General features: G+C 36.0%; 5 protein-coding genes and 1 long non-coding RNA gene across 7 annotated transcripts; 4 read left to right on the top strand and 2 right to left on the bottom strand.

Annotated features, from left to right (window-relative positions):
• Positions 1-71: 71 nt before the first annotated feature.
• LOC114538261 (RNA N6-adenosine-methyltransferase mettl16-like) lies at positions 72-7484 on the bottom strand. Its single transcript, XM_028559414.1, has 6 exons — positions 7129-7484; positions 1879-2019; positions 1458-1707; positions 1193-1262; positions 753-998; positions 72-610 (listed from the first exon to the last, which is right to left on the bottom strand). Exons 1-6 carry the CDS (start codon positions 7475-7477, stop codon positions 107-109), a joined length of 1560 nt encoding a protein of 519 aa, XP_028415215.1. The 5' UTR covers positions 7478-7484; the 3' UTR covers positions 72-106.
• Positions 2172-4487, top strand: LOC114538264. Its single transcript, XM_028559418.1, has 3 exons — positions 2172-2457; positions 3510-3650; positions 4022-4487. Exons 1-3 carry the CDS (start codon positions 2316-2318, stop codon positions 4195-4197), a joined length of 459 nt encoding a protein of 152 aa, XP_028415219.1. The 5' UTR covers positions 2172-2315; the 3' UTR covers positions 4198-4487.
• On the top strand, positions 5245-6962 carry LOC114538263. The gene is made up of 4 exons (XM_028559417.1): positions 5245-5461; positions 6103-6165; positions 6313-6372; positions 6474-6962. The coding sequence occupies exons 1-4, from the start codon at positions 5260-5262 to the stop codon at positions 6782-6784; spliced, it is 636 nt and encodes a 211-aa protein (XP_028415218.1). The 5' UTR covers positions 5245-5259; the 3' UTR covers positions 6785-6962.
• Positions 7485-7992: 508 nt separating the features above from the next.
• On the top strand, positions 7993-9437 carry LOC114538296. The gene is made up of 2 exons (XM_028559451.1): positions 7993-8268; positions 8843-9437. Exons 1-2 carry the CDS (start codon positions 8028-8030, stop codon positions 9109-9111), a joined length of 510 nt encoding a protein of 169 aa, XP_028415252.1. The 5' UTR covers positions 7993-8027; the 3' UTR covers positions 9112-9437.
• Positions 8150-17077, bottom strand: LOC114538297. Of its 2 annotated transcripts, XR_003688702.1 has the most exons (9): positions 17005-17077; positions 16495-16577; positions 14567-14699; positions 12336-12486; positions 10612-10735; positions 10039-10388; positions 9840-9914; positions 8838-9493; positions 8150-8236 (listed from the first exon to the last, which is right to left on the bottom strand). It is a non-coding gene; the product is annotated as an uncharacterized LOC114538297 (long non-coding RNA). The 2 variants fall into 2 exon arrangements; XR_003688701.1 differs by lacking the exon at positions 8838-9493.
• On the top strand, positions 10897-12481 carry LOC114538295. The gene is made up of 5 exons (XM_028559450.1): positions 10897-11113; positions 11222-11379; positions 11682-11780; positions 11876-12031; positions 12280-12481. The coding sequence occupies exons 1-5, from the start codon at positions 11083-11085 to the stop codon at positions 12478-12480; spliced, it is 645 nt and encodes a 214-aa protein (XP_028415251.1). The 5' UTR covers positions 10897-11082; the 3' UTR covers position 12481.
• Positions 17078-17306: the final 229 nt, after the last annotated feature.

Raw genomic sequence — 17306 nt, 5'->3', positions numbered from 1 at the left:
TCTACGTGTCTCGTGATTTCGTTCAAGTATAAGAGGGAAGGGTGTTTTAAAAATCCTGTAGTTCACGTCAAAATTCACCTGACTAATCTCTCTTTTCTGAAAAGTCTTAGGAGCTAAAACGATTTTTAAAATACTGAAACAACTGGTACATGCAATTCCGATCTTGCCCGTCAATCCATTCCATTTGTAAAAACATTTCAGGTAAAACATTATCTTCCACAAGATCATTGCATTTAGTTCCAAGAGACAAGGCGAACTCAATCAACACTTGTTTACTCTCTTCCGTATCGTCTGATTTTAAGAACTTGCGTTTTGTAATATCAGGAGAAGACGAGTGTCTTCGTTTATTTCCAGTTGAAACTTTGGAAACTGTATCTTGATCTGATGTAACTAATTCTTCAAGGCTAATCTCTGACGTTCTTGGTGGATTTTTTGATTGCTCATCTTCTGAAGTTCCTTTGGTTGAAAGTTGTTTACTAGTTTTCAGTTTCCCAGCCGCTTCACGTCGTTTACGTCTCTGGTTGGCCCAGGTATTATGGGTAGCACAACAGTGAAGTCTCGATAACTTCATCTTTTTTTCATCTGATGAACTTTCAGACAAAACCTGTACCTATATAAGTTAGGAGAGAAATTGCTCAGATCCACAGTCTTGGTACACAGTCTTGTTTGAAACTCTAACGATATATTTGTTTTAATCAAGATTTTATATGATCGCATTAATCTAATCTGACTAAATACAAACTTATTCTGACCTGAAGATTGTTAAGCATTTCTTTAAATCTTTTCGAAATTTTATTGATGTATTGATTGATATTCATTATCCCAGAAAGTGCCTCTTTTGAACAAACTGACGTCGAAGAAAATGTAAACTCCAGTGGTTTATTTTTACGTCTTTTTTTTGGCGTATCCTGCGTCGGAACATCCGATAAAAAGGTCCATGCAACTCCCCATCTCATTGTCTTGCCTTGACAGAACTCTGTGGTGATAATATTGGAAATCTAAACATATCAAAGTGAAACCTCCTGTTGAATCTAAAAATAACCTTACATGACATCGAGGAAGTTTAGAACGGATAAATAAAGTTAGTTTGGTTTAGGTTTCCTCCTGTAGTAACACTGGATCAATAAGAGATGAATAAGAACAGTTTAAAACTGATAGAGCTATCCATTATAAATTAGTTTAGTTCACTTACTTTATTTTGTCTTAGCTTTGTTAAAACGGAAGCTAAACTTGATTTTTTCCCTAACATTGACGTAAACCATCTATGTAAAATGCAAGAAGGACAAGGTCAGCGAAACTGAGTACGTTCCTCCCTGAATGAACTTGGCCATGATCATGTGCTTGGCTAGGGAAATCCCTCTGTCTCTTCAATGAGTGGTCAAGTTCTTTGCTAGTAAAAAGTCTCCCTCAGAGTCCCCGTGTTTTGAGGTAAAACTCATTAAATGGTTCCCACTTACTTAACTCTAGACCCCAGTCTTAAACTGTCTTCAATCATTCTTCCAACAAACGCCACCTCTCCTCCCGAAGTCACCGTCTCAGACTCTGAACCTGTACACACAGAGCTCGGTCGGGGACGATCGCCAGTTCTCGAGCTCCCAACTGTTTCCGACTTATCGGCGAAGAATGGTGGATTGCACATAGTAAAATCATACTGCTCGCCCTCCTTCAACAAGTCCACCAAGATTACGTCTGGTGTCGCCAGATGTACTAGAAACATGAGGGAATAGTGTGAGAAAAAACACAGAAACTTTGCTAGTAGTTGAACCCGCTAAACTGGGTTTTTCAACCAGTTTAACCAGTTCATCTTGTTTGTCATGACCTTGTTTGTCATGACCAGTTCAACCAGTTAGATTCTCAATCCCACTTACAGAATAATACCTCGTATAGTTTCCTCAAAATGATTTTTTTTCACATTCTCGATTGCAAAACGATACGATATTTCATCAACTTCCGTAGCGCAGAATTTCCAATTATTAATCTTCGCTCCAAGAAGAGGATAAACACAGGACGAACCAGTGCCTAAAATACGCACAACAATTAAGTAAGCAGCCTGTACTAACCCTACCCGTATCAGGCCAATTTTAGCCTGGTGACGTAATGAAACGTGATCTCCCGATGACGTATACCACGTGTCAGGTGGTTATCCACCCATATTTTGGCTGACTGTTGCATTCATTCGAGATGTGATCATGTGAAGGTGCAAATAAAAGGTGAAGTTGCACAAATTGTTGACCGACTGAGGATCAACAAAGTTGACCAACTGAGGATCAAGAAAGTTGACCGACTGAGGATCAAGAAAGCCACATCAAGACATCATGTCGCAGAGTTGTGGAAAGAATGAATTTCCAACGGGAGACGGCGACCCTCCCTGCATTGCCTGCCCAAACTCGAAAGTTGGTTGTGATTCATTCAAACGATTTATGGATATAGCCTATGAAAACTGCCTAAGGGATTGCGGTAGGTGCAATAAAGAGAGGGAAATTACATAAATAATAAAAAGCTTTGAAAAATATATCATACACAAAATCAATCCAGACACAGACAGACTTACACCAAAACGATAATTAATTACGTAATTATATAAAACAGTTAAATTACGTAATACAAAACAGTTATTGAAACTGTTACAATCAGTACATGTTTCATTAGCTTCAAAGGATTTATATTTGACCTGCAGTCCTGATTTGACATCAGATGAAATTCAATTTTTACTTCTGGGTTTATTAAAAGATTGTGCGCAAGAAAATTTTGCTGACTTGAGCTTTAAGACCACGGGATCAAGCAAGGGTTTCCCCTTAATAACGCTGTTTATTGTAACACTTTAGAATGTTTGCTAACAACTTGCTATGATATACAAAGCTTAAATCAGTCCAGATAACAAGTTAAATCAGTATATTGCCTTTCTTACTATTTGTGATTTTTCATCAATATTTGGCTATAAATAATCTTCCGTCTATAAAGGAACTGATATCAACTTGCAATGAGTCAGTCGCGGTATTCCCCTCTGTGGTTGTGACTACCAGAACCAGTTGAAACCCGGTTATCCAGAAAAAGTGATCATATACTTAGACAAAAGAGGAAGTTCACGAAAGGGGGTTTACAAAATTCCGTATTTTACCTCAAATTCTGAAATTTGAATTTCTAATTTCTGAGTCAGCATGGGACAAAACAACGTTTTTCGTTTCGCTTTGGGATTCACCAATTCCGTAAAGCAATAGATGAAAAGTTTGACATTTATTATCAATGGTTCAAATCCGGATGTTTAAAAACCATGTAAAACAATGTAAAACCATGTAAAACAATGTAAAAGTTCAAATCATGTAAAACCTGCGTGTCTGAGCATAAACACACAGACAAAACAGTTGATGACATTTTGACCTAAAGGCCTTTGTTGTCGGGAGCGTTAGATTACTGCAATACATCTGTTGATTGTGGTTCAATATTGACATGACTGTAGTCATTACGGAAAGTTGTTATAGTAAAGAAATTCAACTAAGATTCTTTTGTAGGTTTTCTACAAACAAGATCTCCAGGTTCCTCGTTTGACACCTTAGAATTTGTTGAAATTGCGGTACCCGCAGTCGTTGGAGTTGTCTTCATATTGCTTTTAATAAAGCTGTATAGAGCTCGACGCCAATCTCGACGTGCAGGTTATTATTTTATTGTTTTTATCCAGGGGATACGCATATGGTTATTATCACAAGGATATACATATACTCATAAAGTTATTACAACAGGGTTATACATATACTCATAAGGTTATTACAAGGGGATACTCATATACTCATATGGTTATTATTAAAAGGACATACATATACTCATAAGGTTATTACAAGGGGATACTCATATACTCATATGGTTATTATCAAAAGGATATACATATACTCATAAGGTTATTACAAGGGGATACTCATATACTCATATGGTTATTATCAAAAAGACATACATATACTCATATGGTTTTTAGTGATATTCTGCGACTACAGGCTACAGCTTACTAGCCATGTAATTTTATTTACAGCTAATATTGATGAAATGGAAAGAGGCGAAGCACCTCCAGGACAGATAGAGGTACAGCCAGCTGCAGCAGGCACTTCAGGAGACAACAATACCCTAGGTGAATGTCCTCAATCTTTAGGAAAAACGGAAGATATCAGCGATCAAGAGGAATTACTGAAACACGTAGAGTCAGAGTAATAATTTGAAAGTTGACTGCAGTTCTAGAGTTCTACACACAATCACTCATACGTACAAAAAATGAACCGCGACGGCCGGCATTAGCGACCAGTTTCGAATCCCTGATCATGCGCCAAATCTGGCGCACGAACAGTACGTGCAAGTGGAAGCTGGCCTTAATTCAACTAAACATAGCTTTACCAGACGACATGCTTGAACACTCGTTTTTGTGGAAGCAGATAAATAGTAATATAATTTCTCTGCATAATTTTGTATACTTTTTCTTAATTATTATAAAGTTGAAATCTGTACATCAGTGATATTCAGCATCTGTACATCAGTGATATTCAGCATATTCAGCAACTTCATCAACAATTTATCCAGGAGATAACGTACCTGTCTGTCATAGATAAGGAAGATTCAGGAGATTTTCATTCCGGAGATTTTTTGGACGGATGATTCCGTCAACACGCTAAAAATAAAACTATTCACGCTATTTACAGACCGTTTTGTCAAAAACCAGTGTGACTTGACGATTCAAATAAGAATTCAGGAATTTTTAAAAAAAAACGAAGGTCACGAAGTCACGCCCGCAAGGCAGCTTTGCCCGCCTTGAAGAGTACCAGCCTCTTTCCCAGGAGGGACAAACCTGGGTACGAGCTTGAAAGAGTACACCCCTAGCAATCAGCAATCTGATGCAATGTCACACACCTATAAAATTCTGCCTCTGGCTAGAAACCTGATCACTAGCATTGATATATGCCAAACTAAACCGATATTCAGTCTAAAGACGACTTTAAAACAAGTAAAAAAAAAACAGTTTCAACCTCCGTCTGGTTTTAAATAACATATTTTTGCGTGCTTAAGTTATTTCATTCGGAATTCTCTGTGAATCGACTCTGTTAAATTGTTCAATGAAGAAAGGGGTCAAGGTCATGGGGGTTTCCCCTTTGGGGGCTTCCCCTAATGGCTTAATGATCGAACGGAAAACACGTTTTCATTCGTCATTTTCCATTAGCGCTTGTTCTTCAAACAAGGAAGAGCTTCGTTAGAGCGAGGTTTAGTTTTAATTAAGTTTGCGTAATGTCAAGGCGAGTTACGTGGTGCTTTTTTGCAGTTCTTTTATTGAATCACCGTATTCAAGCTCGTGTTGTCTGTAGTAGTGAGGAATTTCCGACGTATTCGTCTGATTTACCTCCATGCATACCTTGCCCTAAAACTAAACTGGGTTGTGGAAATCTCAAATCTTTGTACACAGATGCTTATCTCAGTTGTCTAAAATGTGGTGAGTTGATAAACGTTTATGTCATTTATTTACGAAGTGTAATTTACCACACAGTATAGACGGCCGCTAAGGTAATTTAAGAGATATAATGAACTTGAGTAAAGGTATATATTTATTCCCTCGTTTATTCGTTCAAATGTTCATTCGCATTTACGTAAATACGAAAAAGAACAAAAATTGTAAAATGTTTTTCGTGATTATCAGAAAGCACAAATTTTTGATTAGCAAAGCAATTTTTTCATGAGGTAAAATGGTCAAAGTCCGATTTAATAAGTCTTTCCACGTTTGACGTCATAATGTATTGACGTTTTGACCTGGCATTAATCCAAGTGAGGCTTCAGCGTGGCAGACTTATTCACCAAAACTTTCATAATCTAATTGTTTGCGAATATTTTGACCCCCCCTCTCCCCTTTTAACAAGCTCTATAGCCACTGCGTTTGGTTCTCTGCTCTTTACCATAACTATAAATATACATACATAACTGTCAACTCCACCATATACCAGTAAAACCAACATGCCTCAGTGTTCCTTTTACTGGTTACCTAATTAGGTATCTGCTACACCAGATTGTTTATATTCACATTAAACCTCCACAGATCCCATCAACGGTATAAATAAAGCAAATTTTGTTCTTTTACAGCTAACCTCAACACTAAGACTATTACAGCATCTTCCACTCCCAGTAAAAATATATCATATGAAGGTATGTACCATAACCCTTAGGATGCAGAAATTAATCTATTAGAAATAACTCTGTATTTTAAAGAAAAATTCCCTGAATGTGACAAAGAGATTCCGTAATGAAAATCCTATCAACAGTATAAATTAGGTAAATATTGTTATTTTACAGCCAACTTGACTGACCCAACTACACTTACAGAGTCTACCAGTGAACATATATCACACAAAGGTATGTACGATAGCCTTAGGCTGCAGAAATTAATTTAAAACTCCAATAAAACAAATCTATCTATTTTAAAATTAAAATGTCTCGAATGTGATTTATTTTAGACTTCAATGAAGACTCGTCAGCAAACAAAGGCTTTCCAACCTGGGCAATATGGCTATGCGTTATTGTGCCTGTTAGCATCCTATTAATAATATCAGTAGTTTTTTCAAAACAAATATGGAGGAGATTTTTCACAACAAGCACACTTGTCTCTTCAACAGTCAACGTCACACATCCAATTGTTTCAAATATTGCCACAGAACACAATGATGCAACTGAATGTCAACCCAATGTCAGGTCCCGCTTAACAAGTGAAGGAGTTAATACTGCCATTGACAAAGTTGAAACACTAGATGACGCAGATGACGTCTAACCTGTGCGATGACTACCATCTGATTATATGAGCATATGTGATATTGCACTAACAAAATTTATTGTAAGCTACAGCTATTTATGATTAATTAGGAAATTATTTTTTTATGGAAATATAATATATTTTAATTACAAAAAATTTGTAAGACTCATCATATTCTGATTAAAGGTATGATGTTTCAATAAGCATTTGAATAAAACAATTAATATAAGTGATGTTTTAGCATCAAATGTGGTATAAAAATTGCCTAAAATATACCACATTTGATGCGAAGTTGTTTGAAGGCACTACCACGCAAACCACGCTGCTCCCTGGTTATAAGGTACTACCAATATTAAACTTACCAATGTCAATTCCTGTAATCTGTGTCTGATCATTCTTTGGTAACATTTGAAGTAAATCTTCAATCCAATGAATATAGTTCAATCTTAATGTGATAGTTGGTATAAGTCTATCAAGAGGCAACTCAACCGTCAATCCAAAATCATGATGAAGAAGACAAACTGTTAGTTCACGCAAAGCTTTTGGATCTTTGAAATTTATTGTATATCCACTCGATGTTCGCACTAAATACTTGCGAAATTTAGAATATTTTTCTCCTAGTTTTCCAAAGTCTGCAGGATTATTGAAATATTTGTTTCTAGGATGCATTATTGAAGAATTAGTTGCAGTTATATACAGTACTTCGAACATAAAAAATTCGCGGCCATATTTGATTTAACGCAATACGTCATTTTACAAATTCTAATTGTACCTTTGTACCACTGCGTTGTACATGAATTAAAGAATTAATTTTTGTTAAAAAGTATACTTCTAGCTTCAACCAGGGGTTATTTTTTATTTTTTTACCACATTCTTTAGACAGCAAACATTGTCTGAAACGTCCCAAATAAAGAATGTTTATTGAAAATCTTAATTATTAAAATTAAATCCACACGTCACCACGATGATCTCATAACTTCTTATAGCCAAGTTCACTCATGCCTGAGTTGCTGAGCCGCTTGTAAGGCGTCATTAGCGTAATTCTCGTCTCTTATTCGAAATTTTTTCACATAATTTTCGTCTGTCTTTTCTAACCCTTTTCCTAACCTTACCACAAGGTTTATTCGACCAAATGTTCGTCATAAAGATTTTATTGGATAATTTGTTTATGACTTTATGTATGATTAACATAACAAAAGAGTTAAAATAGATATAACATTCAGAACATTAGGTCATAGGGACAGAATCGTTCCTTAGTCTAATGGTGGTGCATCTTTCGATCTTTGAAATGTATCACAAAAAAACCGCAGAAATAATTCTGAAACTTTTGGTGATTCATATATTAACAACGAGAGTGTTCACAAATGATTGCTCTAAAAATCAGTTCCGATCAAGTTTTACCGACGATTGTTCAAACTGTCCTGAGAACCCAAGCATCAACTGCGGGAACGAAGGTTTTGACCAGGGGGCCTGCGAAGAGAAATGTGTCATCATCAATAATGGTAGGTAAGTTTCTGATTTTCTGTATTTAAAGATATTCAAACCCTGACAGTATAGAAGTGCTTTCAAATGGCATCAGTATTATGCAGATTTAACATGAGGACTTGAACGTCAAAGAGGACGTTAAAATGGCAAATAAATTACGTGGTATATGTCCATAGTCTATATATGTAAAATAAAATTTCTATGGCTGAATGTTTCAAGATTAAATGAGATTTTCGGCGTTTAAATTCATAGTTTTCGAAGGGAATCTCCCAATTCGCTGACACATGGCCATACGGAGGTTTTTTCCCTAATTCCTTTACGTCATTTTATACGTGCACGCACGCACGCACGCACGCACGCACGCACGCACGCACGCACGCACGCACGCACGCACGCACGCACGCGCAGACGATTTGCTATCGACAGCAAAAAATCGGTAAAAAATAAGGTTAATTATGATCAGACCGTGTGATTTGTTACTCTTAAATCACTCATAATGATCACGAGTAATTAGCGCCAAAATACATCACCATTATCGAGTAAATGGTGATAACAAAACTGTTAAACTGACATTTGTTGGTCATACTTTAGAGGGCACGTCATCGAGCAGTAACAAAATTGGTGTAGCTATTGGTATTTCAATTGGCGTTCTGTCGCTTGTGACAATCATCGTTGGTTTGGGATTGTGTTGGCACAGAAAAAGAAAAAAAAGTACCAATGGTAATGCGGAAGATTTGAACCACGAGCCTAGGGAATATGAACCCAGACAAGCTGAAGAAAACACAGAACAGATTCTAGCCCTAACTGGCCAAGACTCAGTGACTTTGCCAGAAGCATCGTATACCTTGGATAAGGGGTAGTTTATACGTCGTATTTTGGTCGGATCGAGTCGAATGCAATTTAGACAATAATGAGATAAAGATTTAGGTTTCGTCGTACTTGTCGTGAACATATCAAGGTGGCTGATGCGATATAGTATTTCTATGTATGCATGTACAATCATGGCAATAATGAATTTGAATACAGAAATTAAGACAAATTTAGAACGGGACTCCTTGGTCGCATTCAACTAAACTTTTTTACAACTAATTCAAGTATTTAAGGCTGGTTTTCATATAACATAATTCGTCTTAATTCTGTCATCATTCCGTCATAACTTAAGGCCCCAAAGCGCTATTTTCTCATACGTAAAAAATGACTTGTTCACGCCAATCACGACAGAACGGAAACCAGGTTTAATGTCTAAATATTAACATATAATATACTTTAATATCACCTTATACCTAGCTTCTACATAAATATTTATTTAGTCGTATGCAGCTACAAACATGCACCTTTATATATATATTTCAGTATCATTAATCAAATTGTAAACATTCATGCAGTAATACGCAAACATATACCAAACAGTGGTGAAATTCAACAAATGCATGCAGGTGAGAGGCGATTGCTGTGATCATGCACAGCAAACAACCGTATCTAGAGAATTCAGATTCGTATAGACAAATAAAGACGGGGCATGGCAAACCATTTCTCTCATGTTCTATATATTAATATCTATACATATTAAAAATTCGAAAGAACTCACCATGAAAATCCTACTTAATGGTGCCAATGTAATGTTTTGCAGAGAGTTTCGTTAAAACCGCATACCAAATATTGCCTAAAAAATCGATATACATCAAGCCCGATTGTAGTCGACATGACAGCGACAAAAAATGGTAGAAATTGGAAGAAATTTTAGGCACAAATAACATTTTATTTTGGCAAGTTTAAATCGATCTTACCATGTATGTAGATGAAACATCTCGCTATGATTGCATGGCTGCCGGGACGAACTTAATTCATATATAATTATATATAGTTGTTTTCATATCGATCGAAAGTCTCGTATTATCCTTCATAGTACAGCATTTGACGAACCCCTATAGATTAAGAAGTGTTTGTATATATTTTAGGCAGTTTATCAGTATAAAACGTTATCCCAGTTATTTGAAGATTATGACACTTGCCTGTCGTGGATAGCATCCGACTAAATATAAAATACTCCGCGTCGGGTTATTTGTATTCAACATTTCAAACCACCATTCATAGCTACCGCAACATTGGCAGGTTAACTGCAGGCTGGATTGAAAATCTAAAGTAATAAGGATAAATAATCAATGACTGAAGTGTGGGAAGGGGAAAAATAAGTTTCTAACGTTCGCTATATTCAAAGCTATTTTAACGAAATGATTGAATATTGATAACAATAACTACATCTTTAGTTAAAAAAACAAACCCTGATGCATATAGCTATTTTACGAAATTAATTTTAAATTCCTCTTGAAAAAACCCAGAATCTTAACCCTAAATCTTACCAAGTGTCAATCTTTATAAAAACAGCCAAAAAAATCAGCAGACGAGGGTCAAGAGCAGCAAATATTCCGAGGTTTCACTTGGTGATATAAAATTCTTCTTCAGTATCCAACTGAGCTAAACAAACTAACGGAATTCAACAATTTAATTTTTTTTTCAATTTAAGTTTGAATAAGTTTCGCACCTTAGGAAAAACAATGAAAATTATCTGCATCATTGCATGGGAAGCTGTAATAATAATAAAAACAAATACAAATAGAATAGAAACGTCACTTGCATCGTTTGGGAGTTGAACCAGCGTTGGGAAGTTCACCTATAGGGTTTTTTTTTGACCAAAATGGATTTTTACAATCGCAGCAGTGTTCATAAATCGTGGTATAAAATGAGGAAAACCAAATGTGAGAGGCATTCGTTCGAAAAGTCAATACAAGTACAACAAGACAGGGAAAAAATAAACTGTTTCAAAAGATTTCATGGCTACTGCATTTGCAACGAAAACTTCAGGTACATTGCATTCTATTTTCACAATACATTCACGGCAGTAGCTTCAGATATTATTAAAAAAGAAAGCCTATTTATCGTTATCATTTATTTTATTTTACTATATTTCAGGCTTTCTGGCAATTTTGATATGTTTTGCGCTGTGTGGCAACGGCTTCGCACAATGTTTTAAAGATAAAAACCAGAAAGCATTGTGTGAGAATATTAAAAACGACTTGAACAAGTGCCAGGTGTTGATAAAAGACCTATTGCAATGCCTTATTGATGAGGTAAGTTTCATAACTAAACTAACTTTACATTGGTTAGCTTTATCATTTGCCAGTAAACTCTTCTTCCTTACGTTTACATCAAGGATCATCTCCTATTGATCCAGTGTCACTACGGGATAAAACCACTAAACAGATTGTAAAATACTGGATAATGTACAGATAGCTCTATAGAGGATTAAATATACAAATTTTAAATATTTCGGCGGAGGGAAAAGTGGTGTTTATAGAATGAACTGAAATACTCTTCAATCAAATACTCTTCTCTTGTATGACCATGTCAACGATTAATTTCTCTCTTTTAGTGCAAAGACACATCTTTATCAAGCAATTATGACTGCACGTACCCGCCTAAGAAAAACATTTCTGGATATAATGCAACAAGACTTGACAAAAGTTTGAAGGTAGGAAAGGACACAATGACTGAAAGATACATTTGTTCATTTAATATTTTGGTTATTTTCGATTGCATTCATAAAGGGACATGTAATGATTTTAGATTGAAGATTTTTTGCAAGAAATTTTGAAGAGGATCGTCGTCCATCAAATTTACAACCACAAGATCAGACGTCATTTTAAAACCGTGAAATGCTACGCAAAAACCAAATTAGTTGGTCCTCAGCTTAACCTGATGATGACATGGATGAACATTATAGTAAGAAATGATTATCATTCAGTGTATACTAGGAAGAACAGTTTAGAACTGATAGAGCTATCCAGTATAAATAAAGTTAGTTTAGTTTAGTTTTCCTCCTGTAATGACACTGGATCAATAAGAGATGATTCTTACTGGACCTCTAGGAAGAACAGTTTAGAAGTGATAGAGCTATCCAGTATAAATAAAGTGAGTTTTCTCCTGTAGGTTTCCCTTAGGACTAATAAACTAATTTATTTTTTATCCAGCAAAAAGGACTTGGTTTTTCAACTGCCACACAAATTAGCAGCCCGCCAAAACTCACCTCGACTGGCGCGAAATCGAAGAAAGACTGGTACTACGTGCGTGTACAAATGCTGATCAATTTGAATCACGATATTGCGGATATACAAGGATATTTCAACAAGCGTCACTGCATCATCCCAAAGTGTTCCACGACATCCAAATAAATCCACCTGGAAATGGAAATCAAATTAAATAAAATTAAATAATTTTTCTTGTGAATTTCATAAAGTAGATGCCATGCATCAAGTAAAAATCTCATACATTAAATGTTTAGTTGATATTTTACTAAACTACGATGACTGTAGTTAGAAGTCGTCATCTTAATTAATTGTTATAATTGTTAATTAATTGTTAATTAAGTAGTAATTAATTGTTATAATTGTAATTTGTAAAATGTAGCATTATAAGTTTGAAAAAATAAAGTATTTGCAAGATAACTATGATGTATAAAATGTCTGAAGATGCAAGAATGACACATGGGAAGATTGTGCATGTTTTTGATGTACTTTTCGTCATCACAAACAGAATTCATGCAAGAAAATCATACGGCCTGCACTGACCACACTCTGAGTTTGGCCTTTGTGAACAGTTAAGGTTGAGGCAGACAGGGGTGACCCTTGCTTGTGCCACCCTTTTTCTCCCTTCCCCACCCAAAGAGGTCCTGGCTCTATTTTTTCTGAAACCAGCTGGCAAAGATTATAGTTAGGAGAGCTAGTTACAATCCTCTGTTTAAATGAACATTGTTATAATTACTAGCTGATGTCGCAGGAAAGATCAGACAGCTTAAAACTGTTCATTGCACCCCAGCATTAACATTAAACACTGCGTCAATACGGAGAGGTTTTCCTAAGTAATCAACTGAAATAGCTTTGTCGAAATATGAAAAAAAAACAGTGGATTATCGCTATAAGATCCCTGTCAGATCTATCGTTAATTGCTTGTCGTAATCGGGCCAGACAACCTACGAAATAATCAAAAACTCTTAGCTTATATCATGCAAGTTACCGTTCTTGTATTTACTAATGTCACAAATATAGACCCCCGCTAAATGGCGCTCAGAAACCTGCAGAAAAATAATTTGAGTACAGCTTCCTTCCCACTTATTTCTATTACAATACATACTCCCATCATTTCACCCCCAAGACTTGGGCAAATTGCTCTTTTTGCCCTCGCCTCGGCTCTGCATGAGAGTCCCTGGGGAGCAGAGATAAAGCGAAACAAATGTTATACTGTTAACTCTTAAACATGTCTGCATGCACTTGGCATATAGAGCCTAAATCCCATTAGTGCTGAGAAATGCAGCAAACACAAGACTTTAACAAGACTTTCGGGTATTCATCGAAAGAGAGTACCTTTCACAGCAACTCTCTTAAAACGTAAACCCCTAGGGTAAGACGGAAACCAGTGTTCCTGTGGCGGCTGTATATATTTTAGGCAGTTGATGAACTAATTATCAAGTTCTGATTTGAAGCTTTTGACCACCAAATCGATGCTCAAAACTTATATATCAACGTCGGAAGATTTAGGAAAGGGAAAAATTAGTTTCCAAAGCTACTATATTCATAGACTATTTTAACGAAATGATTGAATATTGATGATAATAATTGTCTTTAGATAAGACCAAACTTGATGCAAACATTTCACGATGAGAAATCTGAAATTCTCCCACAAGAAACGAGTTGAAGACTTGAAATCTTAACATGTTTCAAACGTTATAAAAACGAGCATTCAAACTATCAAACAAGGGTAAAAACCAGCCAATCTTGAATGGTTTCACTTGCTGGTCTGAAATATTTCTCCAGTATCCAACTGAGCAAAACAAACTCGCGGAATTCGACAATTTTTAATTTTTTAGTAATTTCAGCTTTAATAGGTTTCGGGTCCTGGCGAAACACAATGAAAATTACCTCCATCAATGCATGGGAAGCTGAAGAATAAAAACGTCACTTGTATCGTTTTGGAGCTGGACCTGCATTGGGAAGTCCTCCTGGGGTAATTTTTTACCAAAATGGATTTTTACAACGGCGGCAGTGTTTTTAACCATGGTATAAAAGGAGGAGAGCTAAATGTGAGATGCATTCGTTTGAAAACTCGATACAAGTACAACAAGACTGGAAAAAAAGACTGTTTAAAAAGATTTCATGGCTTTCGTCAGCAAGAAAACACCAGGTATATGATGTATTTAATTGAACAATATCGTACGGCAGCTGTATCGTTGTCAGTTTTGCTTATTGCAACTCAATCACTTACCATTGCATGGCGTAGTTAGCGTATAGTTTATTCCAAGATTTACGCTCAAATCTTTTGCCACTTTTTAGGAGCTTCCTTCCTTGTCACAGTCCTGATAAGTTTCGCCATGTGTGGACACAGCTTTGCACAATGTCTGAAAGATAATAAAGCATTATGTGAAAATGTTGACAAAGACTTGAGCAAGTTACAAACACTGATGAAAGATCTACGACAATGTCTTATTGCGGATGTGAGTTTCAACGAACTTTATTTATACAGAATAGCTGTATCAGTTTCTGAATAAACTTATTCTTTATTGGCTGCATGGCTTCTTAGAGGTAAATATTCTCTCATTTAGTGCATAAAGACAGCTCTTTCAGGGAAGAAAGACTGCACGAGCCCGCCAAAGAGGACCATTCCTGGATACAATACCACAAGGATTGATAGACGTTTGAAGGTAGGATTGAGAGAGAAGATGTCTGGGTGGAACGAAATACTACAACTGATGATTCAACTAAGTTTGCTTATTTTTTCTCGCACATCTTAATGCTTTTAGATTGAAGATTTCTTGCAAGAGATTTTGAAAAGAATCATCAGACATCAAGTTCACAATTATGAAATCACACGCCATTTCCAGAGCGGAAAATGCCAGAACAAAAGCAGATTACTGGGTCCGCAGCTGACCTTGATAAAATTATGGATGAACAAAATAGTAAGGGCGAATTATCATTCATTTCAACACCTCATGCAGTTAAAAAACTTCAACATTTTAGAAACTCAACTGTACTCGACAATTCAGCAACTTTCAGTTATACTTTCGAGATTCTTGTTAAAAAACGTCCAACTTTATTTTGGCAAAAACTCCAGCTAGATCATGCAGAGAACTAACAGGGAAAACGCTCAAAGAAGAGCATTTTCTGGAAGTGTTATAGTCAGAGCTACCTTGTATAAATGTAGAGTTGGCAATCAGATTATTATACTCATTCATTTTCCAGCAAAAAGATCTTGGTTTTTCAACTGTCACCCAGAGTAGCAAGCCAGCCAAGCTCACCACAACTGGCGCGACGTCGAAGAAAGACTGGTACTACGTCCGCGTACAAATATTGGTGAATTTAAACCATGATGTTGCGGATATGCAAGGCTATTTTCAAAGTAGTTCTTGTGTCATTCCAAAGTGTCCCAATAAATCGAAATAAACCTTCCGGCATGGATAATAATATGAATGTTTTTCTCGTGAATTTCACAAAGTAGATGCTGTGCATCAAATAAATATCTCATAAATATGTAATATTTAGCCGTAAATTGGATAAAATTATAGATTAACTTGGGTTGTAGCTGGAAGTCATATAAACTTGATTGTTATAATTTGTATCACGTTAATACAATAATAAAGTGTTTCCAAAAAGTATGATGTATAATAATCACTGAAGAGTTGGTATATTGTATTGGCAAGGTTTTGGCGTAAAGAAACAGCGCATGTTATATACCATATGATCTGTTGAATTCATTTCTGTGTCGCTTAGAACATGTACGTTGGAACACACCCTAAAATAACCTGACGCTCTGAAGAATTCATTGCTGTTCAAAAATGGTTTAGATCTCCCAGGGAAAGTACATAATCTTAAAGACAATCGTAAACGTGGGTAGTTTTGTTGTACACACCTCATGCAATTGAATTGTCTGCCCACAAACAGACTACTTATTAATTGCCTAATAAAAAAGTACCAGGCAATTCAGATTGCCGCGGCTAATCTGTCGCGCATCCAGAAGACCAGAAAGCATTCAAAACAAAATCATGAGTTGTAAAAGCTTCGTATAACCCAAAATTTTGGGATGAGATTCTCGTATTGTGATGCATGCATGGTTGAACTAATGGAGAGACATAGAATAATAATGACTGTATCTAATCAAGTCTAGCAACACATAAATTGTTAATATCGCACCATTACCTTTGAGCAAATCCCGTATGATGAGTTTATAACTTCGGAGGATAATTTCTGATGATAACCATTGGAAGGAACCAAAGCAGAATCTAGTTGAAAAAATGAAATCTTTGTTTAGACTTTTGAGACACTTCATAGAACATCGCCCACGTAATATTTACATTAAACTTATGACGTTTTAGAACCGGGTTTTGCACAGGAGGGCTGGACAGGGGAAAACCAATATGCAAATACAGTTTTGGTCGTTTCCTTTCGCTTTCGCGGGAACCTGCAGAAAGCTAATGTCACTGCCTGAAAGTTTTCGTAAAAATATCATCCTTGCAAGGTTGCTAAAATAAGGCCACATACAACGCAGGACTACCGGTGTATATGTCCGCGTGGTGGCTTCATCCGGAAATCTTTAGTTGCAAAATGTTTCAGTATTGTTGCAAAATTGCTATTCTTATTTTCTATGATTATTTCGGATTCCCAGGGTGCGTATTTTATGATACTAAAAGAAGAATACCTGAAGAATACCTGGCATTGATAGAACAGCTTCATCTCCTGGAAAGATTTCACAATCCTTCGCATCGTTTTTGAAATCATCACTCAAATTCCCTTCAAACATGTAGAAAAAAATATCAAAAATCAACGAACAATTATACAGAATGACTTATTCTGCATGTCAATCATGGGTACGAACATCTGTATAGTTTATTATTGAATTAAAAATGAAAAGGTGGAAGTATAGCTGAAGAATTTCCAACAACTTATATTTGAAGATGTTTTACAAAACAAATACACTCGCGGTTGTTAGAAATTACCTTATTTCTTACGCT

Source organism: Dendronephthya gigantea, unplaced genomic scaffold (genome assembly GCF_004324835.1).
Source record: "Dendronephthya gigantea isolate DGI-Jeju-01 unplaced genomic scaffold, DenGig_1.0 000178F, whole genome shotgun sequence".
Taxonomy (NCBI): domain Eukaryota; kingdom Metazoa; phylum Cnidaria; class Anthozoa; order Malacalcyonacea; family Nephtheidae; genus Dendronephthya; species Dendronephthya gigantea.
The sequence above is the reverse complement of the archived record's forward strand: the minus strand, read 5'-3'. Positions and strand labels throughout refer to the sequence as shown.